General features: G+C 35.0%; 1 protein-coding gene across 1 annotated transcript in view; it reads right to left on the bottom strand.

Moving 5' to 3' along the window:
* The window catches only part of LOC114025961 (cytosolic carboxypeptidase 1-like), a 173093-nt gene that overhangs the window by 92578 nt on the left and 52575 nt on the right, over positions 1-27940 (bottom strand). Inside the window, 5 exon segments of the mRNA XM_027839510.1 lie at positions 684-815; positions 4275-4421; positions 5320-5383; positions 12349-12416; positions 24760-24884. Of these exon segments, the coding sequence (XP_027695311.1) occupies positions 684-815; positions 4275-4421; positions 5320-5383; positions 12349-12416; positions 24760-24884 (536 nt within the window).

Genomic DNA, 27940 nt, shown 5'->3' with positions numbered 1-27940 from the left:
TACACATAAACTGCTTTTTAAACCTTAAAGAACTATATTCATATGAGTTATTATTACTATTATTATTATTATTATTATTCAATCTCCTGTTGGTTAGTTGTTGACTCTTTTCTCTGTGGTCAGGTTATCTACTGCTCATTGCCCTCATCAGTACTTCTAATTCCCAGCACCACTGCTGCCTCTCTGTTCTTACCTCTTTTCTCTACTTTTATTCTCTCTTGTGCCTTCTGTATTCTGCTGCTTCTTCTGTAATTCTATATGAGTATTTTATAGATATCTATAAAATATCTTTTACATCTTTTTATTAGCTAGCAGACAACACATCAAGTATAATATTCAAGCTTTGGCTCATGTTCCTTGCTTAAAAAGATTCTTTCTTTGCATCCAAAGAATTACCTTTTTATTTCTACTTATATTTTTAAAAATACACTTCCAAGGTCATTCCAAACATGAAAATGACAGAAGCTTCATCACTGAATAACCAAAAATCAAACTATGTATTCTGCAACTCTTAAAAGTTTTTTTTTTTAAAGCAATGTGATTAATTCTGGCTCTTTTCAGATATATTAATTACTCATTATTAGTAATTTACTGAAAAAAACTACAATTTTCTTTCATTTTATGTTTAAAAAGGACTTTCCTTTGTAAATCAGGTAAACCAAAAGAAATTTTACAACACTTACGATTGGTAGAATACACTCGTAAAAGCTGAAGACAAGGCAGCACTAAACGCTGATTCTGCAAATTCTGTTTCACCAAATTCAGAGTTATAGTTAAGACCCCATTAATTCTAGACTTTACTCCAAACTTTTTGTCTATAATAAAAATAAACATAAAGCATTTATAAGTAACTCAAGAATGGGATGAGATTATTTTCCAATTCCTATTTTTAAATGTAATTGATCTATATACCCAAGTCATTCATTTTATGCCAGTTAAGTCTTTAGTTCTTGTGTCAGATTTTTCAAGTTCTGCTAAATAAAGCTGAAAAAAAAAGCTAGTTCTCATTTCTGATATTTTTATATCAAGTTAAACAAGATTTACAGGTTTGTGTTGAGAAATCCTCTTGCAAATAGATAACAAAGGAAAATAAAATAAATAGAATATAAAAAAGTTTTTACTGAAAATAAGCATGATTTATGTGTGTGTGTGTGTGTATGCATGTGTGTATTCCTAAAGATACTTTTTTTTTTAAGATATAGAAAGGAACCAATTGTAGCAGTCCACTTTCTTATGATAGTCAAAGCCAGATTAGTAGGGGATTAAGTGAAATTTGGGAGGAGCTGACCAGTAGCATTTAGGATTTTAAGGATTACACATGCAAATTAAGGGCATCCTTAATCAGGATATTAATAGACAATAGGTGATACAAATGATATTTCACATTAGAATATATCTTTACCATCACATAATTCACAGAAAGATGTAGAGAACATAAGATCTTAATGTGCTTATCACTTGGTGATTATAAAAATCATTTGATCTGGTAGAGTAAAATACCACCTTTTAATACTCTCTCCCATACGATCATCAAAATTATGCAAAATTCTTAAGAAGATATAACAGCCCAGAGAACCTTGACTGATGACCCTCTCATCACTATTATCTGGTAGGGCATAAAACTAAGAGTCATAAGCTAATCAAAGGTATTTATTACTGCCATGGAAGGGAACAGTCTAAATTGAAGAGGGATTCTCTATAGGTGGGGAAGTCCTCCAAAAGTTCCTGTTTGTAGATAATACTATGCCTACTTCATCAAGCCCAGAAACATTATAAAGCCTTCTGGACACAATCCAGAACCACTTAAAAGAATCTGGCCTGCCCATCCAAACAATCACAAGGAAAACCAAGGGGATAAAGAATATTTATTTTCCAGGTTTTTACATGTAGTTAAATGAACAATGAAAGAGATCATTGGACAAGTTGTGCCTAACGTTAAACAGGACAGCTGACAAAATTGCATAAAATTCTTGTATAGAGAGGTGCATCAGCATGTTACTAAGTAGTTGTTGGTGTTGACTACCTTTTTATTGGTTTTAACAGTTTTAATATTTTTCCATGTCTTTGGTATTTTCCTGTTTTAGATACTTTGTGAATCCCTTAAAACGTTAATGATTTTGTCACCTATAGCACTAATTTCCTTTACATATACTTGGTGTAATGCAGTTGCTTTTCCTATCTTTGTTCTCTTTATTAACATTTTTGCTTTTCTAAGTACATGTGAGACTGTGATAGTAGAGAATAAGTGTGGTGGTTCCACTTTCCTTGATGACAGCAAATTTATTACAATAATATTCACAGATCTCTTCCATCTTTCTTCCATTTGTTTTCTTCTTTCATTTTCATCCTTTACCCTCAGGCTGAATTTGCTCAGAACTCTTGCTAAGCTTTCTTTAAACTGGTTTTACCCTCCATTGTTTCTCCCTGTTTTATAAAGTGATAGTGCTCATAATTATCCTTTTCTGTGATTATTTTTCAAGCACGTTTACCTTCCAAACCAACATTGTCCTTGGCTGTCATATCTCTCTGCTCAGCAAATCCAATTTTTACTGAGTAAAAAATATTTTATCTTCTTTTGGTCTTCTCAATGTAGTACTTAATTTATATCAATTTTGCTTCTACATGAGTTACATGTAATGTATAGTATTGTATCTATAACCCATTTTTCACCATCAATAACATTTAAATCGGTCAGATTGGAGTTGTCTTAATTGTACACCAAATATTTTTCTCATTTTTATTCTTTTAGCTTTGTAGTAAATTTGAACTGGCTCTAACAAGTCAGTTACCTGATTATACAGTGACAGTTGAATTGACAATGATTCCTACATCAGTAACAAGTCATTTCCTGCCACTTAAAATATATTTTAAGATGTTCACTACTTGCCATATGCACAGCATTTTGATTCTTCTTAAAGAAACTATTCATGATGTATAGGCATGAAGGTTCTGTGGACTCCACAAGTCTTCGACTTCTCTCATTTCTTACTCCTGTCCATATTTTCTAATATAGTTTTCACTGGCCACTTCTGCACTCAAGTTAGTATCAAACTATACGTTAATTTAAGTCTTAGTAACTTCTTCATAGAATTTCTCTATTAATCTCTACAACAGATGTTGATACATACTATTCAATCATTTTCATAGTGGTATTTTTGCAAATACCTATCAAAAGAACTTCAACACAAAGACAACCAAATATCTCATGACACAATTTGTTGCCTCTGGATAAAACTAATTCCCCTATTTTTTATTTACATTTCCAAGGATAGGCTACGAGCCATCTTTCCACTTAACTACAATCTCTTTCTATCTTCTGGTTTCATTTACAGTGAATGTGTCAATATTGACATGATTCAGTCCTTCCAAATGGGTGTTGGACAAGGAGCTCAAATTTAAAGCAGATAAGTTTAACTTTAAAGAGAGTCTAAAAATCAAGTGATTTTTTCCCCCCTGTTCTGCCACCATCACTGAAGAAGTAATGAGAGTCATTTTGCATTTTGGTGTGTGGAGACTATACTTCTAATTTTGTAGGACATATAGTAGTCACTAAAAATAATTATTAATGGAAAAGAATAACAAAGTTTATTTACTTCATTCTTCAACTTTTTCAAGCACATCTCTGCCTGCCAAAATCTCTTTCTTCAAGGCCCCTAGATCAGAGGTCATCTCCTTAATAAAACCTTTAATGCCAACCCCACCCTATATTTATCCCACACCAATTTAAAGTGATCTTTTCTCCTTCAATTTTTTCAGAGCACTTCAGCTCTCTTTTTTTCCTTACCACATTCTACTTTGTATCATACTTATTTATAATACATGTGTTCTTTCAGGTTAAAATGTAAGCTCCTTAAGGTCAAGGATTATGTCATTTTCATTAGTATCTCCTCAGAACCTTGAACACAGTAACATTGAGTAAGAATTTGCAGAATTCTCCTTCCTATTTTCAACTGTCCTCATGTTCTATATCTCCCCTATATAAAGATCACAGAGTTTATGCTACTGAAGAAGGAAGAATGATAATAATTTCTATTTGTTTTCACCCAGCAATTTCTCTCCTACCTATTTAACAACTCTCCAAGAAATTATCAGCAGCATGAGTAACAATGACTTAGAAATAAAGATTTCAACAAGCATGTTTTATTACAAAACAAAGAGTTAAACAACATCATTCAAAGTTCAAATTTAGCAGTTCCAGACAGATGACAATATTACAAAGGATAGTTCTTATTCTAATTATCCAGTTATAATAATTATTCCACTAAAATGGTTACCTTTTGGTCCAGTTCTCGCAAGAAGGGTGTGAACTTGAATCATTAACTCTTCATGTGGAGAAGATTCCTTGCTGGCATTCAAAAGTAACTGCAACAATATTTGTGTACCACCTTTGGAGACTAAAGCACTTGCTCTCCTACTACCGCCTTCAAAATTAAGCCAACATACACAATTTTCAATGCCCCAGTCAACATAATTTTTTTTGTTATAGCATCATGCAAATTGTGGGAAGTAAAAACGTTAAATATTTGGAGACTTCAACTTATTGTTAGAACAAAATCACAGAAAAAATATGTACAACTAATAAAACAGGCACATCTTGGAGAGGTGCTTCAGGGAGCAACGAAAAGAACAATGAACTTAGAATCACAAAGCCTAATTCTAATCCTGGCTCAGCTACTTTTGAGCTCTGTATCCTCGGTAAATTCACTCTACTTCTCTGGTTCTCAGTTCCTTCATATGTAAAGTTAGAGATTTGGAACAGATGACCTCTAGGTCTATAATCCTATGGCTTTCCCTAAATAATAAAAAAGGAATTGTGGATGCCTGCCCTCAGGAATATGAGGCAACACTGGTATTTCTGGTAAAAAGAAAAGGTAAAAACAGCTATAGTGCCATGTCCTTCCTTTCCTACAAATCCATTTTAAACCACACACATTTTAAATTGACACCCCACCACAACTTATGTATGATACACAAAGTGCTAAGAAGAAAGATTACATATTTGACAACAGGCCCTCAAAATACCATATTGTCATCAGATAAATCCAAGTATGTTACCCTCATGTAATTCTATAATATTTTTGAGACACTACATCAAAATAAAAATAAGGTTATACATACTCACATAAGACACCCCTATATTAAAGAGTTTTTCAAGACAGTTTTGATCTCAAGAAAATAAAGTACACTTTTAAAGGGACTTTGCAAAAAAGAATATCCTTTATCAGACTGTGTTCCTTCCTTTTTGGCTCAGAAATTATGATCATAGATCTATGTGATTCATTATTCTTTATATACAGCAATAAGACCAAAGGAACTTACCAACTGACACCAATTCAACAAGAATGTTTAAGATATTAAGTGTGGTCTGAAGATCTTTCGTGTTCTGAAATAAATATTTTATTTCCAGTATTAAAATCACTGTACATAGTTCCCAAACTCTGTCTTTTGGCATTTATTTAAATTTTGTGTGCACCTTTCCCTTCTCAATTGTGGGCCAAAGATCAAATGCCTTCGGGCTTCTACTATTCTCACTTTCCACTACCATCCTTGTCTTTTTCCCTCCAGAATCTTTAATCCTTAAACTTACATTTACAAGTGTCAGGCCCTGGCTGCTTCACTTAACCTCTAAGAGAGTCAATTTCCTCATCTTTAAAATGGGGATAATAATACTTACACTTAAATACTTCATAGAATCATGAGGAGAGAACTCCAAAGACCATAAAGGGTCACATAAATGTAAGTAATTAACATCATAAGGGAATGAATTAACATTAGGGGAGATTTCCATGTTTTCTTACTACTCTTTCACTATAGTAGTGTTCTCATTATATACCCTTATTATAATACATTTTTAAACTTTTTCTTATTCACATATACTCAGGGGCAATGACATATTAACAAAGGGCATTTGAAGGAGGCCTAGGGATAAGACTAGCTAAGTTCAAAAGTCTAAAACTTCAAAAACATTTAGATATTTTGCTAAAATAATAAGTAGAATTGGGAGTAAGTGGTTTTTGTCTATTATTCTGAGAAGGGGTCTATCAGCTTCACCAGACTGTCAATGGGATCTATGACACACACAAAAAAACTCTGCACTAAATATTACCATTCAATATTTCCCAAGAATAAAAATATTACCTCAATAATACATTTATCCTTCCCAGGGCCAAAAGAAGAAATTAATTCCTTTAAAGACTATCTTAAGATATGTATTTGCACAAAAGATAATTTCCCCCAAACTTGTCAACATAAAACTGTACCACTTGCTTATCAAATTTCAGCATAAATGCAATGAAAAATATATAAATATATACATTAAAATCTACTGTTCTCAATAAATTTTGATAATTACATTTGTCTGTTTTTGAAATTTTTTCTGATTTTGAAGGAAATCATTTGTCTTTTAAAAGGGAAAGGGAAAATGAACATGGGATCCCAATGACATTAAGAAAGATTCTTACACATACCTCCAATTTCCAACACACTCTCCTATCCATATTTTTATACTTATGACACAGACGTTAGTCTATGAATATATATGGCTAATTCTTCTAATCTGTGTAATCTTAGAAAAGACACTAAACCTCCTTGGGCCCCAGGTTCCTCATCTGTAAAATGAGAGGATCAGACTAGAGAGCTTCTGAAGTACACTCGTATTCTAGATCTATGATACTATTATCTCCACAAAAGCATTATTCATGTGGCTTATGATTAAGAGATATGAAGGTGACTGTGAGTTCTCAGTGCAATGCCAACAAAGCATTAGCTCTGGCAGGTCTTACCAAAGTAAAAAGGCTTCAAGTACAAGCCTAACAAAGGGTTATTTCAATCAACCAATCAATAAGCATTTACTGAGCACCTTCTATAGCCAAGGGCTAGCAATATAAAGATATAAATGAAACAGCCCTTGTCCTCATGGAGCCTAGAACAACTATATGCACAAAATAAAAACAAGTGGAGGAAGAGGGAGGTACTGGCAGCTTAAAGATTAAGAAAGGTCTCATGCAAGCCAATTAAGCCAACCTTGAAAGGAAACTAGGAATTCTAAGCAAAAAGAAGGGAGGGGAGGTTACAGACATAGGAGCTAGCCTGTGCAAAGGAGAGAGAATGTCAGGTATGAGGAACAGCAAGAAGGTCAGTTTGTTTAGACCAAAGAAGTCAAGAAGAAGAAAGATGGAAAAAAATAAGGCTGAAAAAGTTGGTTGGAATCAGGTTGTAAAGGATTTTAAATGCTAAATAAATAAATTTGTATTTTATCCTAGAAGGAACAGGGAGTCACTAAAGATTCTTGAACAGGTGAGCTACATGGGTAAGACCAGTGTTTTACAATGATCATTTTGGCAGCTGTATGGCAAGAATGGAAGCAGGAAGTTCAATTCAAAGATTACTGAAATAGTCCAGGCAAGAGGTGAGGAGGGACTGAATTAAAGTTGCAGTTATTTGAGTAAAGACAAAGAAATAAATGTAAGAAAAATTGTAGAGTCAGAATTAACAAGACTTGAAACTAATTGGATATGTGGGATGAATAAAAGTGATGAATCAAGAACGACTGAAAAGTTATAAACTTGACTGATAGGAAGCCTGGTTTTGCCCTCTCAAAAGAAATAATAAAGTTCAGAAGATAAGTGGGTTGGGGAGGAAAATAACAAGTTTTTTTAGGACACATTGCATTTAAGATATCTTTGGAGTATCCAGTTTGAAATATCCAACAGGCAGTTGGTGCCAGGTAACTAGAGTACAGGAGAAAAGCTAAGATCAGATATACAGATCTGGTAGTCATCTGAGTAGTTGTAATAATTGAGCCCATGATAACTGATTAAGTTACCAAGACAGATGTTTGAAAGACAAGAAGTGAAGCCTAGAAAAGAGGCTTAGAATAACCTCAAAGTTAGAGGGAGAAATATAGATGAGGATCCAGCAAAGGAGAGAGAGTAGTAGTCATAAGACATGCAGAAAGAATACCAAGAAACAGTGGTTTCACAAAAAAAAAAAAAAACTAGGAAGAAAAGAGTGGTCAACAGTAAAAACAGTTTCAAAGTAGTCAATAAGGATGAGAACTAAGAAATGTTCATCTGATTTTCAAATTAAGGCATCACTGGGAGGGATGGAGGGCAGCATGAAGCCAAGATGGCAAAATAGTACGAAGCAGTACAGCAGGGTTCCAACACCCTCCCTTCATACCCTGTAAAACTCCTCCAAATGGACCTAGGAAACACACCAGACCAAATCTTAATGGGAAATTCCAAGAAAAAGTCACAATGAGTCATTTTTTCCAGCCCAGGCTGGCATAAAGATAGAGAGATCTGCAGACACTGGGGACAGGATCTGGCCAGGAGGGCACTGTAGATGCAGTATACCTATACAAGTAGAGGTTCCAGGCCCATACTGGGGCATCCTCAGACCCATCCTTGGACACCGATAAAGTAAGAGATACAAACTGGAAACTTTGTTGTCCACTACCCAGCTCCAGGTCACAGATCCAGGAAAGAGTTGACCTGCTCCTGCTCTCTGGAGCAGGGAATATAGCTAAGCAACAGTGGTGTAGCTAAAATTCCATGAGCAGAGAAAGTCTTGGATCCAGCTTCTTGCCCAGTATGAAGTGGAACAACCAGGGCAGAAATCCCTGACCAAAGAGAAACCTGCAGTTCTATCACTCTGAACCAGCAGAACCTCCCAGTTGGCTTGCACCAGTCAAGTCCAGCAGCAATCTACCATTGCTCAAACCCAAACCCAGGTCAAGAACTTGGAGAGCTCAGACCAGAAGGACAGCAATCAGACTTTGTCCCAAGTCAGATCATCTAGGAAATATCAAAAGCTTTCAGGTCCTCTGTCTGAACTGTTTCTGAGTTCCTAAAACAACACAGCTCTCAATATTCCAAAAAAAGCAAGAACAAGACTACCCAGAATTTTCTTCTAGAAGTATACAGGGTCCAAGCCTAACATCAAGTCCGAATTCAGGAAGTAGGCTGGAAGAATGAACAAAAAAATTAATTCCATTCTAAATAGTTATTATGGTAACAAGGATGCTCAAGACAAACTCAGAAGACATTAATGACTCTAAAACACAAACAACGTATGGGCACAAAGCAGAGATGAAGTAAGAGTTTAAACATGTTTTTCTCAATGAAATTGTAGGTCTACAGGAAAAAACTGGAAAAAAAATTAATAGCAACAAACTCCCTGAAAATTATAACAGATCAAATGGCAGCCAATGACTCCATAAGAAAACAAAAAATATTAAAACAAAGTGATAAAACAAAAAGAAAAAAAGAAAAATCTAAGGTATCTCATAGCACAAAAAACTGACCTGGAAAGTAAATGGAGGAAAAAAAAATTAAGAATCATTGGAACAATATGAACACTGTGACCAAAACATGAGCCTAGATATATTTCAAAAACTCTTAAGAAAACTACATAGATCTCTGAAGCAGAAGGCAAAGTGAAAACAGAATGAATTTCCAAAATGAAAACTCCCAGGAACATTATAACCAAAAACATTATAAACCAAAAATTACAACCAAAAACTTCCAGATTAAAGAAAAATACTGAAAGCAACCAGAAAGAAAGAATTCAAGTACAGAGGTGCTATAGTCAGGATCACACATGATTTAGAATCCACCACTATAAAGGAAAACAGAGCTTAGAATACATTGCAGAAGGCAAAGGATATAAGCCTACAGCTAATAATAATTATCTAGGAAAATTGAGTATAATCATTGGGGGGGGGGGGGAATGGACCTTTAATGAAGGAGAATACTTCTAAAAATTCCAGATGAAAAGATCAAAAAAGGAGTCAAGAGAAACATAAAAAGGTAACATGAACATACAATGGTAAAGGATTAAACAAGGACACACTATTTACATTCTAATATGTGGAGATGATACACGTATTCCCTCTGAACTCTGTCATCATCAGGACTCATCAAGGGAATTTAATTAGGTAAAATCTGGAAGTAATCCTATATGTATTGATGATTTTAAGAGAAAAAATTAAAAGAAAAGGGAGGAGGAATACCCGGGAAATGGGGGAGGGGGGAGAAGGGACAGAAAGGAAAATTAGGGGAAATTATCTCACACAATCAAGACACACAAGCAGGCAACTATACAAACAAGGAGGAGAGGGTGGAAGGAGTGACTGATGCTGGAACTTCACTCTCATTTGAACTGCTCAAAGGAGGAAGGAATACACAAATACTCACATAGATGAGTTCAAAAATATATTTCACTCCAGGAAAGGAAGAAGGAGAGGGGAAGAAGTAAAAAGGGGGAATTAGAAGGAGGGTGAGTTAAGGCAGGAATTAGTCCTAAGCAAAACAAACTCTAAGAATGCATTAAAAATATTATATAAAATATAAATAAAATAAAAAATATGAACAGCTCTTTTTGAGATAGCAAAGAATGGGAATCTAAGGAAGTGCCCATAAATTGGAGAACAGAGAAACAAGTTACGGTATATAAATATGATGGAATATTATTGTGCTAGAAAAAATGATGAAGGACATGGTTTCAGGAACCTAGGAAGACTATACGAACTGATGTAGAGTAAACAGGAACAGGACAATTTATACAATGACAATAATATAGAAAAGACAAACAAGTTTGAAAGAAATAGGATCTCTGATCAGTGTGATGACCAACTTGATTCTAGAAGGCTAATACTGATGCTGCCCATCTCCTGATAGAAAGGTAAGTGATTTAGAGTGCAAAGTGAGATATCTAACTCTATATCTATCTATCTATATCTATAGTCATTAATGTCTCCTGAGTTTGTCTTGAGTATCCCTGTTACCGCACTATTTGTAATGGAATTTTTTTTTGTTCATTCTTCCAGCCTACTTCCTGAATTCGGACTTCATGTTAGGCTTGCACCCTGTATGCTTCTAGAAGAAAATTCTTGGTAGATATATCAATAGGTAGATAGACAGATAGATAGACAGACAGACAGACAGACAGACAGACAGACAGACAGATAGATAGATAGATAGATAGATAGATAGGAGAGGACATGGCCAATACAGAAATTTCATTTGCTTCACTAGAGATATTTGTGACAGGGATTTTGTTTTTATTTCACTCTCAAATGGGGGGAAGGGGATTGAGTAGGCAAGAGAAATGGATTTTTGCTGATTAAAAAAATTAAATTAAATTTTTTTAAAAGACATCATTGGTAATTTGGAGAAATTGGTTTCAGATGAGAGATGAGGTTGGAAGTCAGATTTCATGGGGTTAAGACATGAGTGAGAGCAGAGGAAGTAGACACAATTAGGGTTGACAGTTTTTCCTAAGTGAGGGTTTGTTAAGGAAGGAAGAGACCTGTGCATGTTTTTTACAGAGTAGGGAGTGTCAACAGACAAGGAAAAAGTGGAGAGAGGGAGAGGAAGAGAAGGTGCATATGAATGATTTTAAAGGTAATCTGCCAGAGGAGAGGACAGAATGAAGTAGAGGGGTTAATTGACTCTGCTGAGGCAAAAGATTATCTCTTCATCAAAGAATAGAGAAAAGAGGGAGAGATTGGAGGATGACGTCAAGGCATTTTAAGATACAGAGTAAGGGAAAAGTAGTAGATCATGGCAAACAGCTTCTATATTTTCTCAGTAACATACGAAGCAAGGTTCTCAGCTCAGAGGATGGGAGGAGATGACAGTATGGGAAGCTTGAGGTTTGGAACCGCAGCAGAATGCAATAATTAAGGAGAAATGAAAAGGATTGTATAGCCACAGATCTCTGAGAGTCATTGAAGTCTAACTAAGGTTTAGGTCGGAGGATTATCACTAGATGTAATTTTTTTTTTCTGGCCATAGCAATTCACTAATATCTGTGTCAGGGAAAATAGTACCCTCATTAATGTAATCTTCTGAAGTAATAATGTAATCATCTTGATTAAATTAATTAAATTAAATTAAATGATCATGCAATAATCTCGATTAAATTCAAGTTACTACCTATATATCACCACTTTACAACATAAAAATGAAATTTTAATACTCATGATTTTTACAAGCTAAATTTACTTATTTCTAGGTACAGTTTCATTTCCTACTAGTTAGAATCAGGTCAGAGTTAATTTGAACTTTATGTTTTAAATCACTTAGTTATACAACCACATAAAATTTGAATGTGTATTACTTCCCAAGATAACTATACTATAATAATACTCAAAAATAACAAAGTTTAATTTTCTTTGAATATACCTCTAGGTCAAAACCACTGACCAAAAGGAATAATTCAAAATGTTATTAATAAAGGTTAAGGGAGAAAAAGAATCAATGTTTATTGTATTCATTATGCTACTTAGTATTTCTCATGGGAAATCATAACTACAAATATTATTAAGCCTTAGTTATTTACCTCTAATGTTGAGAGTAGAACATCCATTCCTGTAGAACCTTTGGCTGTCATTTCTTTCCTGATTTTCTCTGAAAGACAGAAACATAGTATCTTTTTCATAACTTAAAAAAAGAAAAATATCTGTGATATCTTGTAACTATAGTGGATAAAGTTACCATCCATAGACCTAAGACACCTACCAAATTGCTTCTTGGGTGATCCTGCCTCTGGTGTAGATGACCCTACTCTCCAGGGTGTAGTATGATGGAATTCCATATTTCAGTGAATGAAGTATTCCCCTCATTTCACCACTGCTCCTGACATGGCCCAAGTGGGTCCCTGTTCTCCAGTCCAATTCAAAGGCAATGCCAAAGGCTAGGAATAGGAATCAGTAAAAATAGGACACCAGGCCTCCCACAAATTTTCCAGGTCTACAAATGGAAAATGCTCTCATCAAAAATGGCATGAAGAAAAATTTAATATTCTCTTTTAAAGCGCGTTTTTAAGACACTTTTAAAATTTTGAATAATACAATATCACTGGGGCACTCATAAAAGCAATCTAAAGGAGCTGCTTCTGCAATCATGAGGGTTGAAAGAAACCTAAAAGTTTTCTCCCAGCATCCAAGAGGAAGCAACTTTTTCTCTATTATTTGCAAGTTTGTGTGGATCTCTCTTTAATTTTTCTTCCTTTGATGAAAGAGAAGCTAGAAGAAAAGGCTATGTGCCAAACAAATTACAGAGAAGTAAAGAGTGTTTGATAACATTTTTAATAGGAAAGTACCCAAAGTGAGAGGGCCAAAGCTTAGAAAAGGATATTTGCTTCTAACAGAAACAAACTGAATGGTATTCATTATTACTGAGTTTGTCCAGTATAATAAACTATGAATCATTCCACATAAGTAAATTTTTTAAATTTTTTTTTAAACTTTCAGGCAATTGGGGTTAAGTGACTTGCCCAGGGTCACAGAACTATTAAGTGTCAAGTGTTTGGTCTGAGGCCGGAATTGAACTCAGGTCATCCTGACTTTAGGGCCAATGTTCTATCCACGGCACCACCTAGCTGCACCCCCCATAAGTAAAATTTTGATAACTCTTTTTAACATTTCATTTTAACCATTCTGGACAGAAATCATTCTAAAAATGTGTTATACAGTTGCCTATCTTCATAAACAGAGTATAATGCTTACATATACTTTAACTTTCACTTAATAAACAAATAACTAATTGACTCTTGGTCTTCCTTTTAAGCATCAATTACCACACTAGGCTATAATATGTCTTCATGAGTTACTAGGTACAAAAGTTTGTTTTAATTTCAAAATTACATACATATCTATATTTGCACAAACATACGTAAAACATAAAAACATGTTAGAGACTGTTTTGAGTTTTTGTTTCTGAATTTCACAATGTCAGGTTATCAGCTACCCTTTCTTACTATCACACCACTCCCTAACACTGTTCTATAGCCTAGCAAACCAGACATTCAAATTTCTTTGACTTTAATACACTTAAAGTATAAGCAGGTATTCAATAAGGACCTTTAAGAACTTTGCTGTGAATAAAGGCCTTGTACTTTTGATTGTGTGACACATCTAAGCCACTTTTGCTCAATTCATGTTTCTTGGATAAATTCCAGATAGGTGTTCAAAAAAATGTCCTCCAGAGAGATCAACTGTATCCACATTAGGCAAACTTTAAATACTAGTAAACAGATAAACTGTACTTAAAATTCAGTTCAAGGGAAAGTCAAATGGTATTATTTGTGAATTGAATTACACTAAGAATATTCAATTCTAAACTATAATACAAAGAAGAAAAAAATTACACCTCTTTTTTACACAGAAATTATTTTGTTCTGTATTCAAATGTTTCAAAAAGACTGCATTAAAATTTTATCAGGGTTTTTTAGTTTGCCAAAACATTGACTGCACCTGGCTCTTCTTCCTCAGTGGTGAGGAAATGGAGGCAAGTATAGACAATTTTTGTAAAAGTTTAGCAATAAAAGGGAAAATAGAGATAGAAGTAATTGCCAAAGGACCCTACAGGGTCAAGTAGTTTTTGGTTTTATTTTGTTTTTTAAAGGATGAGGTAGACCTGAGCAGGTCTGTAGGTGGCAGAAAAGGAGTCAGTAGACAGGGAAAGACTGAAGATCAAAGAGAGAAAAAAGGATGAATGGGACAAACTCCTGGAAAAGATAGGAATGATAGTATAAAGGGCACAAGTAGAAGGATCAGAATTGGCAAGAACAGCCATTTCTGCAGACAGAAGCAAAGGAGGAGAGAATGAGTGAAGATATAAATAGATTTTGAGACAGGAAGGGGAAGATAGGAGGGTATTAGTTACAGATGGTCTCAATTATGGCAGGAAAAATAGGAAGCAACATTATCTACTGAAAGAAGGATGAAAATAGCATAGAAGATTTGAGCAGAGTAATGACAGCCATTTAGGGTATGCAAAGTACTTTACAAATATTATTTCATTTGATACTCATAATAACCCTAGGAGGCAAGTGAATTATTATCTTCATTTACAGATGGGGAAACTAAGACATAAAGAGGCTAAATGACTTGCCCAGGGTCAAAAATCAAGTAAGTGTAAGAAGGCACATTTGAACTCAGGACTTCCTGACTCCAGGTCTAGCCCACTAACCACGTCACCACCTAGCTGCCTGCTAAAAAATAACTATTATTTATATAGCTCTTTCAGGTCTGCAAAGTGCTTTACATATATTAACTCCTTTGATCTTCACAACAACCCATAGGCTGAAGGTTGTGCAGGCCTGATTAAGGTATGATCACCATACAGGTACCTGAAATAGAGTTATAAGGGTTGATTAACTAGAGAGCTTGGGGTTTTGAGGGTATATCCATCCATCTATTTATTTATCTATCTGTCCATCTAAGATATCCAGAGAGAGATCTAGATATCTATATAGATATAACTTAACTAGATAGATTAGAGGACATAAGGGTGCTCATGACAGCGTCAATTTTTGCAGAGACAATTGCAATATTTTGCAATGTATATGTATATACATATGTGTACCCTCAAACACTTCTATATATCTGTATGAATATATGGTATGTGTGTATATACATATATATATACACATATATATACACATGCATATATGTATACATATAACATATATCTAAGCAAAGAAATACACCCACACACAGATGTCATCAAGCAAGAAGTGATAGGTTGGAATGCAATAAGGAACGTGAGCTTCTTTTTTTTTTTTTTTTTTTTTTTTTTGGTGAGGCAATTGGGGTTAAGTGACTTGCCCAGAGTCACACAGCTAGTGAGTATTATGTGTCTGAGGCAGTATTTGAACTCAGGTCCTCCTGAGTCCGGGGCCAGTGCTCTGCACAGGTACTGAGTTTCTTAAGAAAGAAGGGACAGTGACCAAGAGGCTAATCGATCAAAGAAACAAAAATCTTCTGAGTGATACAGGTGAAATACACCTTAATGGAGGAAAGGTGAGTTGCTGTGGTAGAGCAAAGTTCTCAAAATGGTAGTAAGAAGCAAGAATTATGTTAACTCTTACTCCTGGCCTACTGTATCATAGAACAAAACAAGAAGGAGCAACGAATACTGAAAATGATAGCCAGAAAATAGCAATGCAACACAAAGGGGCTTTGGAAGGGAGCACCAACATGGCGAAACAAACCCCAGGATAGTACTGTAAATCATGGTGACTTCACAGGTCTCCAAGGTAGGATAGCCTCTTGATTCTCTTTGAGCTCATAAGCATGTCCTTTCTTGTCCTTTACACCATAAAGAAAACGCTTCTAGGCAGAAACCTTACAGAAACTTTGTGCTTATTAAGGAAACTAGTAGCAATCCTTAGAAAAGTTCTGAATGTTGACACTCCCAGGTCATGTCTAGGTGGAGATAAAGAACCAGAGAAGTAAGAAGTCTCCAAAATGTCACTGGGTAGACTCTAATTTATATAAGAGCTACAGAGATAAAAGGAGAGAAGACTGATGAGGGTAAAGGTCAATACTGAGGAATAAAAAAAGGATTCAGAAAGAGGTAGATGAAAATGTTGAAGACAAACATCTATAACTTTACAATGTCGCTTAGGGATCAGACCATAACCTAGGACAGTTAAGAAACAAGGAGAAGCTGTTTAAAGATGTATTTCTGTACTGCATAGCATATACCTGTGCAACTTGGCAAAAAAAAAAATATGGCTGTTGAAGAATATGATCTGTGATAATACTGTTTTGCATAATTTATCAAATACTGCATCATCCATATCTTAGTGGAGCTGACTCTGTTATAAAGAAGCGCTTTTCCTAAAAGGTTTGTTAATCAATGTTTTTTCATAATGACATTTCAATTATTTTATTAAATACTGTTACATGGATACTGAGGATATTATGGCAAAGGTATAGACTCTAGAGATTAATGTTATTTATAAGAATCATCAATAACCGCTAGCAAAATAAACATGTAGAACATAATTATCTGCCATCAAACTATCAAACACAAACTATTTCCCACATATTCATAACTCAGGCATAAACAAGTAACCCTAGGAAAATGTTTAATCTCACTACAAAAAAAAAAGTTTCCCATGAGCAATATGAAAGTCTACAGAATTATAAAGCACTGTTGCAAGCTTACAAATAAGTAGAAATATCATTAATTTTAGTACTAAATTACTACACTTACAAAAAAGCATGCTATATGTTTTCCAAAAAGAGGCAACATTTTGTAGTAAATAGTTCTGTACCAGACATTAGGAAAACCTGGGACTGAAGTCTGCCTCAGATACACATTACCTATATGACAAGTCATTTGACCTCACTGACCTCATTTCCTCACGTGTAAAATGGGGATAACAAAAGGGTTGAAAGGACCAAATTAGATTTTAAGTACAGGTATATATACATATATACACATGCTTTTCAAACCTTAAAGCACTAAATAATAATAGCTCACATTTATAATTTTCATAGAAAACTGAGTAGTGATAATTTAAATACTAAATAAAGATGTCTTCAATATATCTAATGAAAATAATGTTTAATCTAATTTAAAGACTGAGTTAAGCAGTCTTTCTGGCAGAGACTAACGTGTCATTCTTCAAGTTTCCTACAAACTAAGAAAATTAAACCACTTTCTGAAACAAAATCAAATTCATTAAGAGGGCATATTGCCCTAAACTGTTATGGCCTAACCATCCTGGAAATTTTGTCAAATTATTTAATAATAATATTTTAAAGAAAGGAAAAGAATGCCAATTTCATATATTAAAAAACTATCTCTGGACAGCAATATAACACTACAATTTAACTGAACAATTTTCTTTGTGCAATTTACAAATAATACTATAGAGAAATTTGATATATATTACTTCAAAGAATTACAGACAAGGGAACTAATTAGACATAAAATACATGATGGCTTATTTTACAGAATTTTCAGGTCCCACTGGCTAACTCAGTAAATGTAAACTCTTAACTGTTCACTATACATTCTGAACACTATGATTTCTGATGTGTCTTTCTGATCCTCTCCCCCTCTGCTCACAGCTTCCAAAAACCACTAAAAAAAAAAAAAGAAAAGAAAGAAAGAAAAGAGAAAGAAAAATCCAACCCAAGGTCTGAGCAATTAAAGAAATGTATACAACAGCCTACAATAAAAATATCCTACTCCTACTGTAGGCCTGATAAAGAGGGTGATGTGTTTTTAAAGTGTCTAAAGTTTTATTGAATTTCCTTTTTTGATATATTAAGTTCTTGCCCTTTGTACTCATTTTTCATAAATGGCAGAGACACATTCTTAGCTATTTCCTTTAAAACTAATCCTGAGAAGTAAGCAAAAAGATATGGTGCAAAGCTTTATCAGAAATAACTGGGGATGTGTCCCCACCATTTATGAGAAACAAGACCAAATTACAGGAATTTAGCATATTAGCAGGAAAGGAATTTCAAGTTCAGGTAAAACAGGATATGAATTACAGAAAAATATACATTTCAATAACTTGAAGATGAGGTTTCTCATATATGAATTAGTTCCTTGTTGTCAGGGTAGTTGGAAAGAGAAGGCATGGTACAGTGAAAAGGGCAAGTGGATTTGGAGGCAGAGACCTGGGTTTGACAGATTTACTGTGTGACACAAACTCTATCTCAGTTTTCTCATCTGCAAAATAATTAGGTTGTACTAGATAGCCTCAAAGATACCTTCCAGTTCAATACCTATAAGCCTATAAATGAGGCCAAATTCTTTGAAATCACAGAACCCCAGCATAGTACATTAGAAAGAGCATTTAAGTGGGAATCAGGACACCCAGATTTAATCCCAGTGCTACACTAACTAACTGGGTAACCTTGGACAAATCACTTAACTGATTTGGACCTTTTTCTTCATCTGTAAAATGAAGAGGTTGGGCAAGATGATGTCAAAGGTCCCTTCTTGTTCTAAAATTCTATGATCCTATGGTGAAATCAGAATTACAGAATTATGGAATTTTGGAAGCGAAAGAGATCTCAGAGCTCATCTAGTCCATCCAGACACGATTCTTTTTAGAGTGATTTGTATTCATCCTTCAATACCTGTTCTTGCTCTGTCTTTTTAAATCTAATTTGGTTGATGAATTCTCTGTACATCCAAAGCAATCTCTTTAGACAACTCTTTTTCTTCTTAATTGTAACTGTATATCTTTGTGTATTCAAGAGTTCATTCCTGATAGCTTTCCATACATCTTAGTCTATGAGGATTGCAGCTATTTTTTCTCTAAGATCTTTCTTTCCTAAAACCCAAGATGCAGATTGGATTTTTCCCAGCTTTCCCCTCCTTTATCATAAAAACTAAAATGTAATGGTCATTTCCCCTCATGATTATCATCATTTCCAACCCAGCAAATGGGTTGAAGACAATCATAACTAGAACAGAATTTCCCCTTGTTAGTTCCTCTGATTTTTCAAGGAGGAAATTATCATTAAAGCAAGTTAAGAAATTAGCATCTACTCATCTTTTGGTAGGGAGAGGACTTCAATAAATGTACTAGATGAAGTGCCCTACCACTATTCTATCATGCCTCAGTGTCAGGATTGTAGTCTGTATTTCTCAAACTCATATATTTCCTCTTTTTGTCCAGATGACTTGTAATTTAATATGCTGAGAATATTGCTTCCATTTCTGCCTCCTTTGTCCTTCATTCAGCTGCTTTCCACCATGCTTTCTCACTCTTTTTTATGCTACGATGCCACCCCAATTCTCTCTACCATTCCTCCTCTTTATATAATGTAACTGCCAGTCAATCAATTAACAAGAATTTATTAAGTATTTACTGTGCAAGGACTGTGCTATGTGCAACTATTCCTAGTCTTCAAGGAGTTTACATTCTAACATGAAGACAACATGTACAATAGGTACATGTAAGCTACAAATGTCAATAAAATCACAATGATAATAGCTCACTTTTATATGGCACTTGAAGGTTTGCAAAACACTTATTTTAATTTGTTTGTTCCTGAGAGGGGAAGGAAGTAGAAGGCAGCACTTAAGCTGAGTCTTGAAGGGATTCTGGGAGGCAGAGAAAAAAAATAAATTATTCCAGGAATAGAAGAATGTGCAAGCAACAGTAAGTAGACCAGTTTATGCCCACTTTTTACACATCCTGTTTCTTCTAAATAAGATGTATCCTTCCAGAGGTACCTCTCCATGGGTCTCCTCTTACCAAATCTCAATGCTGTCTAAGAAGTGAAAGCATCCTTTTTTGCTAAGAACAGAAATTCATCTTCCTTGTTATTTATACTCTGTACACTGATTCATAGACATCTGGGGCCATGAAGTTTATTACAGATTCCTTTACGTGGATTTTGTCTCCTGTCATTTTCTCAATGTCTACTTTCACTGTAGACAATGGAACATAGCTTAGTTGATATGCACCAGCAGTTTTTTTTTCCTTCCTATTCTTTCCCTATCAGATTAAAGCCTAAAGATTCATAAGACTACAGGAAAATGCATTCTTTTTCTGTTATTTAAATTTTATTTTATATTTTGAACTTAACAAATACCAAAAGAAATTTCCATATACAAAGTAAATGAAAAAAATAAGATATGTGAAAATGAAAATCTTTATTTCATACATTTTGCTACATAATAAATTCAATATATTATTTTCAAAGCTATCCTACTTGTCTAATTTCCCCTCTGAACTTCCTTCACTTCTGTGCATTTTTAAAAATGCTTCAATGGCCATCTTTTATTTCCTCCTTTTTCTGGAGAGGAAGGGAGGTATCACTAACCTTTTACCATGCCCAGGACCCCAGAAAAGAAAAGTAAAATCCTAAGTACATATTGAAGAAGACCAGCAAAGTTGATGTAGTAGGACAGAGCAGCCCATTTCCCTCACAACTACTCCAATAAAGACTGAGGAAATAAACCCTCTGGTGTAATAGGGAAATCCAAGGAGAAACCACAGTGCTTTATTTTTCCTGCCAAGATCACGGATTCACCCTACAGGTACAGACCAGGACTGAGCCTACAACTATGTATCTCTAGTCACGGCCTAAGCAAGATATCAGACTTAGCCCAGGACAGAATGAGAGAAGGATCTGCAAACTAAGGATGGGCATATAGTTCTGTCACTCTAACCCCAGAACAGAATCATGGATTCGATGCACAGGTTAGTGACCAGGGCAAGGGCAGTGGAAAGGGGAGCAGGGGGTGACAGAACTAAGGTTCTTTTATTCTGAACCTGTAGAACCTTCCAGCTTGCTGATGGAGGCTTTGTCAGCAATTGTCCACTGGAGCTCCAACTAAGAGCAAGTTTTAGTTGTGTTACACAAACCCAAACTAGAGTCTGAGGTCCACCAAAAAACTAAAAATAGATGATTAGGAAATACTGTCTACTAAAGTTTTGCAGCAACTTGATGTGCTCTGGCCCTGTGATCCATGAAAAACATAGTACTCAGTACCAAGAGAAGACAGTGGCAGGATCTAAGATAATACAGATCAGGACAGCACAAGAACCCAACATTCCCTCCTAAAGCGGGCAGAACCTAATCCAAAAACAAAGTCCCAATTCCTGAAAGAAAGATGGAAGAATGAGAAGGAAAGAAGGAAGGAAGGAAGGAAGGAAGGAAGGAAGGAAGGAAAGAAGGAAAGAAGGAAGGAAGTGAGGGAGGGAGGGAGGAAGATATGAATTGTAAAGTGCTATTATGGAAACAGGAATGCCTATGAAACAAACCCAGAAGAAAATAATAACTCTTAATAAATCTATAAGCAAAGCCTCAAAGAAAAATACAGCTTCATCGTGAAATCAACTAGTATTTCTGAAAGAAATAAAGCAAGAGGGCAGCTAGGTACCAGCCCTGGAGTGAGAAGAACCTGAGTTCAAATCCAGCCTCAGACACATAACACTTACTAGCATGTGACTCTGGGCAAGTCACTTAACCCTAACTGCCTTGAAAAAAAGGGGGGGGAGGTATTTTTACTTTATTTTAAAACCTTACCTAAGCAAAAGGCTCCCTGAAAATGAGAATGGACCATAAAGAAATTAATGGCTACATGAAAGAATAAGATATATTAAAACAAAGTCAATAGACTGAAAAAAACAGAAGAATACATAAAGTATCTCATCTTTAAAACAGCCAACATGGAAAACAGATCAAAGAGTAAAATTTAAAAATCAATGGACTACCTGAAAGCCATGACCAAAAAAAGATCATGGAAATCATATTTCAAGAAATCATGAATGTAGGGAAGGAAAATGGCAAAGTTAAAACTAGTCACTGCTTCTCTGAACTCCCCACAGCTTCCAAGGACAGATTCTGAAGTGGCCCTGTGTCTTAGGGAGAAGACAAGTGCAGCCCACCATGCCAGGGGAAAGTGGCAGTGGTAGTGGTGGCAACCTAGGCCTAGGCAACAAGTCACCCTTCGGGTCAAATGTGACCAACCCCACAAGCTACCTCAACTTCCAACCTCCTTCTCAGAAGGCCTGAGAAGCTAACAGAGCCCACAGAAGGGCTCTGTTGTCAAGTTTTAGAAAAACTTTTACCTAAAATGATGTTTTAAAATTTATAATTGGTGCTTTAAGTGGTGAATTCCACTGCCCAGAAAATTTGCACATAATTTAACAAAGTCCTTTTAACAAATTATTTATATATAACATTTGTATTCAAATATTTGTTAAATTGAATATAAATAAAATTTTAATTTCTTTCCAAAAAATTATGAATGAAAACTACTCAGATCTATTAGAACCAGAGGACAAAATGAAAATAAAAAGAATCCACCAATCGTCTTTTGAAAGAAATTCGAAAATGAAAACTCCCAAGAACATGACTGCCAAAAGCCAAAACTTTCAGGTAAAAGAAAAAAAAAAAATACTGCCAGCAGCTAGAAAAAGATCAAGTACCAAAGTGCCATAGTCAGGATCACATAAGACTTGGCAGCTACCACTAAAAAGGAAAGGAAGGAAGGGTTCCAGGCTGTCATTTTTTGCTTTCACACTGAGACAATGGTTTTTAAAGGAATATTAATGCTCAATTTTAAAGGGAAAGAGGACTTGCAGAGAGGCAGGAGAAAAGTAGATTGGGAAAAGCTACCTGCAGAAAGTAGGATTTGAGGTAAATCTTGAAGAAATCCTGACAAGCCTGGGGGTGAGGAGGGACATCATGCCAAGAATAGGGGACAGTCAGTGAAAATGCCCAGTCAGGATATGGAATGTCCTGGGTGAGAAATAGTACATAAGCCAGCTGGATTGTAGCGTACATGAAGAAGACTAGAAAGGTCGGAAGGGAGCAAGTTGTGAAGGGCTTTAAATGTCAAACAAAAGATTTTATGTTTGATGCTAGAGTTAATAAGGAGTCATTAGATTTTATTGGGGTTAGGGAGCAACTGAGTGGAAAATCGATTGAAGCAAAGCAACACTGGAGGCAGGAAGATGAATTAGAAAGCTATCTGAATAGTCTAGATACAAAATGACTAAGGCCCATACTAAGGCACATAGTAAGTGCTTAATAAATGCTTCTTGACTAATTAAGGTGGCAGCTGTATGAGTGAAGAGAAGGTAACATATGTCAGAGATTGTGAAGGTAAAAATTACAAAATCTGACAATAGAACAGATACGTGGGATGAATGCCCATAAAGAACGAAGGACAGTGAGGCCACCTAGGAGACTGAGAGGTTGGTAATGCTCTTGACTAATAGGAAAGGCTTTAGGGGAAAAGATAATAAGTTCTGTTTTGAACATATAGAACTTGAGAAGCCTGCAGGATATCAAATTTGAAATGTCCAAAAGGTAGTACAGGACTGGAGCTACCTTAGGAGATGATGGCTGGATATATAGTTCTAGAAAGCATCTCATAAAGATTTTATTTGAACTCATGAAAGTACATGAAATTGAAATAGTATAGAGGAAAAAGTGAAGAGGGTCCAGGAAAGAGCCTTGGGAACATTCATGATTAATGGTTGTGACCTGGATGAAGATCAAGCAAAGAACAATGAGGTGTAGGATAACCAGAAGAGAGCAACATTCCAAAAAGCTAGAGAGGGGAGAATATCTAGGAGGAGAAGACAATCAATATCGTCAAAGACTGCAGAGACATCAGGAAGGATGAGGATTAAGAAAAGGCAATTCGATTTTAATGATTAAGAGAACATTAATAACTTCAGAAAGAGCAGTTTTAGTTGAATGATGAGGTCATAAACCAGAGAGTTTAGGAGCAAGTATGAGAAGTAGTAGAGGCACATAGTATAGATGACTTGGAGGTCTAGAGAGCTATCAAGCTGAGAAATAAGGGTAAATAGAAAATTCAAATAGGTAGATAAATTTAGGTAGTTTAACCATTAGTTTAAATTGGAAAACACTGCTCTGGATCAGAAATCAGGGACATATCAGATCTGGAGACAGGGAGGTGGGGGATTATAGTTATAGGCAATTATAGAAGGATAAAGTACATGTTCTGAAATCAAACCAGTAACAGAGAAACCCAATTCCAAAGGGGTTGAAAATCATTTCGTTATGAATTAAATAAAGGATGAACTAATTTATCTGTCATTTACTACCTGTGTAACCTTGAGCTATTCACTTAATGTTCTTGGGTCTCATTTTCCTCCTCCTGAAATAACTGCCTCTAAGGTCCTTCCCAACTCTAGATTTATTACCTTACAATATTTCCAGCCATAAAAGTCTGTGAGCTGATAAGGTATATGAGACCATTACTTAAGTATATGTGTATATAGCTTTTAGTAAGAGTTTTTTTTCAATGTATGATGTTATATCACTATAATTTTTACATAATATGAATAATGAAGTATTTAATCATTAGACTGACATATTATAAATCAGTATTGTGTTCTCTATATAGTTATACAATCCAAGATACTTAGGTAATCATTAATGGAAGTAGTTAAAAAAACCTAATTATACGAAATTATTTTTTAAGAGGAAAAATTTACCTTGACTTTGGGTCAGGTGAAGAATCTTTGATGTAACATATCTGGCACCTTCTGCTTCTGGGCATTCATAGTTGATCTTCTCCAGCTGAGCCAGGAGTGCCACGATCCGAGAATTGCTAGTAAGGCTAGAAAGAATGTTATTTTATATTTAGACTTCATGCCATATTTGTATATTTTAAATATAATTCTTAAGTAACATGAACTCAATTCAACTTAACAACTATCTACTGAGCACTTGTATGCAGTGCAACCATGCTAGGTGCTAGATGAGATTCAAAGTTTAGATAAGACATCTCCCCGCCTTCACAGAGCAAGTGAGGTGGGTATGATGGAGGCAAAAGTATGTTAAAGGCACATTAAAGATATATAAAAACAATATGTGTACAAGGTTTTCAGGAGATGAGGAAGGAAAAAGTCAGTTGAACATGATGGTTCCCTCGTCAGAGCATACCACCTGGATGCTGCCTCTGCACACATCTCACTCTCTCTGGTATGAGTTATTTGTGTACTCCTTCTTCCCTTTAGACTGTAAGCTCCTTGGGAACACAGCCTATGTCCTCTCTATCTCTGCACTATTAGCACTTTGCCATGATATTTAAGATATTAGGTTTATTATTTTAAAGTTCAATAGGAATACAATAGACAAAGATGGGAAGAGAGAACATTCCAAGGACAAGAAACATGAGGAAAGGTACTGCAATGTCCACAGAATTCAAAGATCCCACAGCTAATTTTAGATATAGAAGTGCCACTATTCTAACTTCAACTTAAAACTATCATATTATATCTTGGGATCATATGTTTAGAGCTAAAAAAAGACCTCAGAGGTCATCTAGTCCAATCCCCTTATTTCGTAAATGAAGAAAGTGAGACCCAGAAAGTTTAAATTACTAAACAAAAGTCACAAAGGTAGGTAAAAGGTGGCAGAATTTGGATTGAAACCCATGTTTTGACTCCAGATTCAGCATTCATTCCACTGAAACATATCATTAGTATTTTAAGTAAAGAAGCAATTTTAATAGAGACATTATTTAACTAAGTTACAATTCCACTAATCTCAGATGAAGTACTGACTCCAGAAAAAGTAGATTTAAAACTGATATTAGGGAATAAGATGTCTAAACAGTTTAAGCCTCTACTACAGAAAGCAGTTTGTATTGTATTAATTTAATGTGAAATTCTGAGTCTAAAAATATAAAAGACTGAGTCTTTATTCAGAAAAATAATTTTTCATTTTAATTGATAGGAATGCTTGTTAATTTTAACTAATAAAATATTTATACTACTCAAAAAGATCTTGATAAAAGAAGCAAAAAAAAGATAGTTCTGCACACAAATATGTTTAGTACATATTTAGTCATCAAAACAAATTTTAAAAGGAAGGCAAAATTTGATCAACAATATTGAAAAAAAAACATTAAAAAGTTCTGCATTAGAGTAACTGACCCCTTCTTTTCCTTCCACAGCCACTCTACCTACTCAGACTCAGAAACATCAGAATCATTTTCTTACACATGGTGTAAAAAGGGCTTCCTCAGTAATTAGTCTCAGATTAGTGATTAGTATCAGACTCTGATCTGACAACAGTCACTGTGTGAGCATCAATAAGTCAAGGAGTTAACCCTGTCTGGCTCAGACAACTTCTGAGGTTGTTTCAGCTGAAACTATTCCAAGGTCCTACAGTTCTTGATAGTGTTGTTGAAACAGTTAAAGTAGATATAATCACTAGAGGGCAGCACTCTCTTTGGAATGATTTTACACAGTAGCACATACTGGGCTGAAGCATTGAAAAGCCCTAAAAATCCATTTAAATTCAATATATAAACAAGAGTCAATTAGGCTGACTTTCTTAGGGCTCAGCAACACTTCAGTGGTGGCCATAGTACCATTGCTAATGTTGTTATCTTGATGCTTCCCAGGATTCAACTGCCTTAATTAAGAGACACTTCAAAACACATTATACTAATAAGCTAGATGAAAATTATTATATAATGAGCTACACATTATGACAGAGCAGAAAGAGAGCAAACTGGGAAGTCAAGAAGAACTGGGTTCAAGTTCTGCCTCTAAAACACTGGCTGGATGATCTAAGCAAATTCCTTAACCGTGTCCAAAGCAGCCCTTTAAGACTACATGTAGCACAGCAGATGCCCATCTATATTCACAGAGAGTGAAAACCACAGGTCTGGTACAAAATAAGTAAATGAACTCACACTGACCATTAGTCTTTGATAATCAATCATTATTGCAAAATTCTAAACCATTACCAAAAATCCAAACTATCACTTGAAGATTTATCTAGATGAAAATCAGATTAGATGATATCTAAGATAATTTGGGGCTCTAAATCTGTAATCCAATAATCAACCTTTCATAATATATTAAAATATTTAAGTTTCTTCTAACCAACCCTGTCATTTCATATAACTATCTGCTGACAACTGTTTTTTCTAAAGCAAGTGGATCCTAAAAAATGTTAAATGTTTTACTATTCAAGCCTATGGCTTATATTTAAATTATTTTATGTAAATAATGCTAATTTGTCTGAACTTATGACTTATTTTTATTAATACATCACTTTTTTGTTGTTCAGTTGTTTCAGTCACGTTTGACTCTTTGTAACCCCATTTGGGGTTTTCTTGGCAAAGATACTGGAATGGTTTGCCATTTCCTTCTCCAGCTCATTTTACAGATGAGAAACTGAGGCAAACAGGGTTATGTGACTTGCCCAGAGTCACACAGCTCCTACGTGTCTGAGGCCAGATTTGAACTCAGGAAGATGAATCTTCCTAACTCCAGGCCTGGCACTCTATCTACTATGCCATCTAGTGATCCTAATACATCATTCTACCAAATATGAATTTTCACTTTTATAAGCAATCAATAGTACTGCCAGATTTTTAAAGAGCAAAAGTTGAAAATATCTCTGACGATTTTAGCTAATCATAATAAATATGGAAAGAAAAGTGAAACCATCTTCACAAATCTCACACAGGTAGAAATCACAAAGCTTCATTATTTAAATTAGAGTTGCTTGCTAGGATACTGGTAAACCAAGATGTTTATGAATTAAGTGAAATTTTATCTTTTATATTCCTTTCTGCAGCCTGCTTCTCTCTCTCTCTCTCTCACAAACACACACACACACACACACACACACACACACACACACACACACACA

Source organism: Vombatus ursinus, unplaced genomic scaffold (genome assembly GCF_900497805.2).
Source record: "Vombatus ursinus unplaced genomic scaffold, bare-nosed wombat genome assembly UNPS02014832.1, whole genome shotgun sequence".
Classification (NCBI taxonomy): domain Eukaryota; kingdom Metazoa; phylum Chordata; class Mammalia; order Diprotodontia; family Vombatidae; genus Vombatus; species Vombatus ursinus.
The sequence above is the reverse complement of the archived record's forward strand: the minus strand, read 5'-3'. Positions and strand labels throughout refer to the sequence as shown.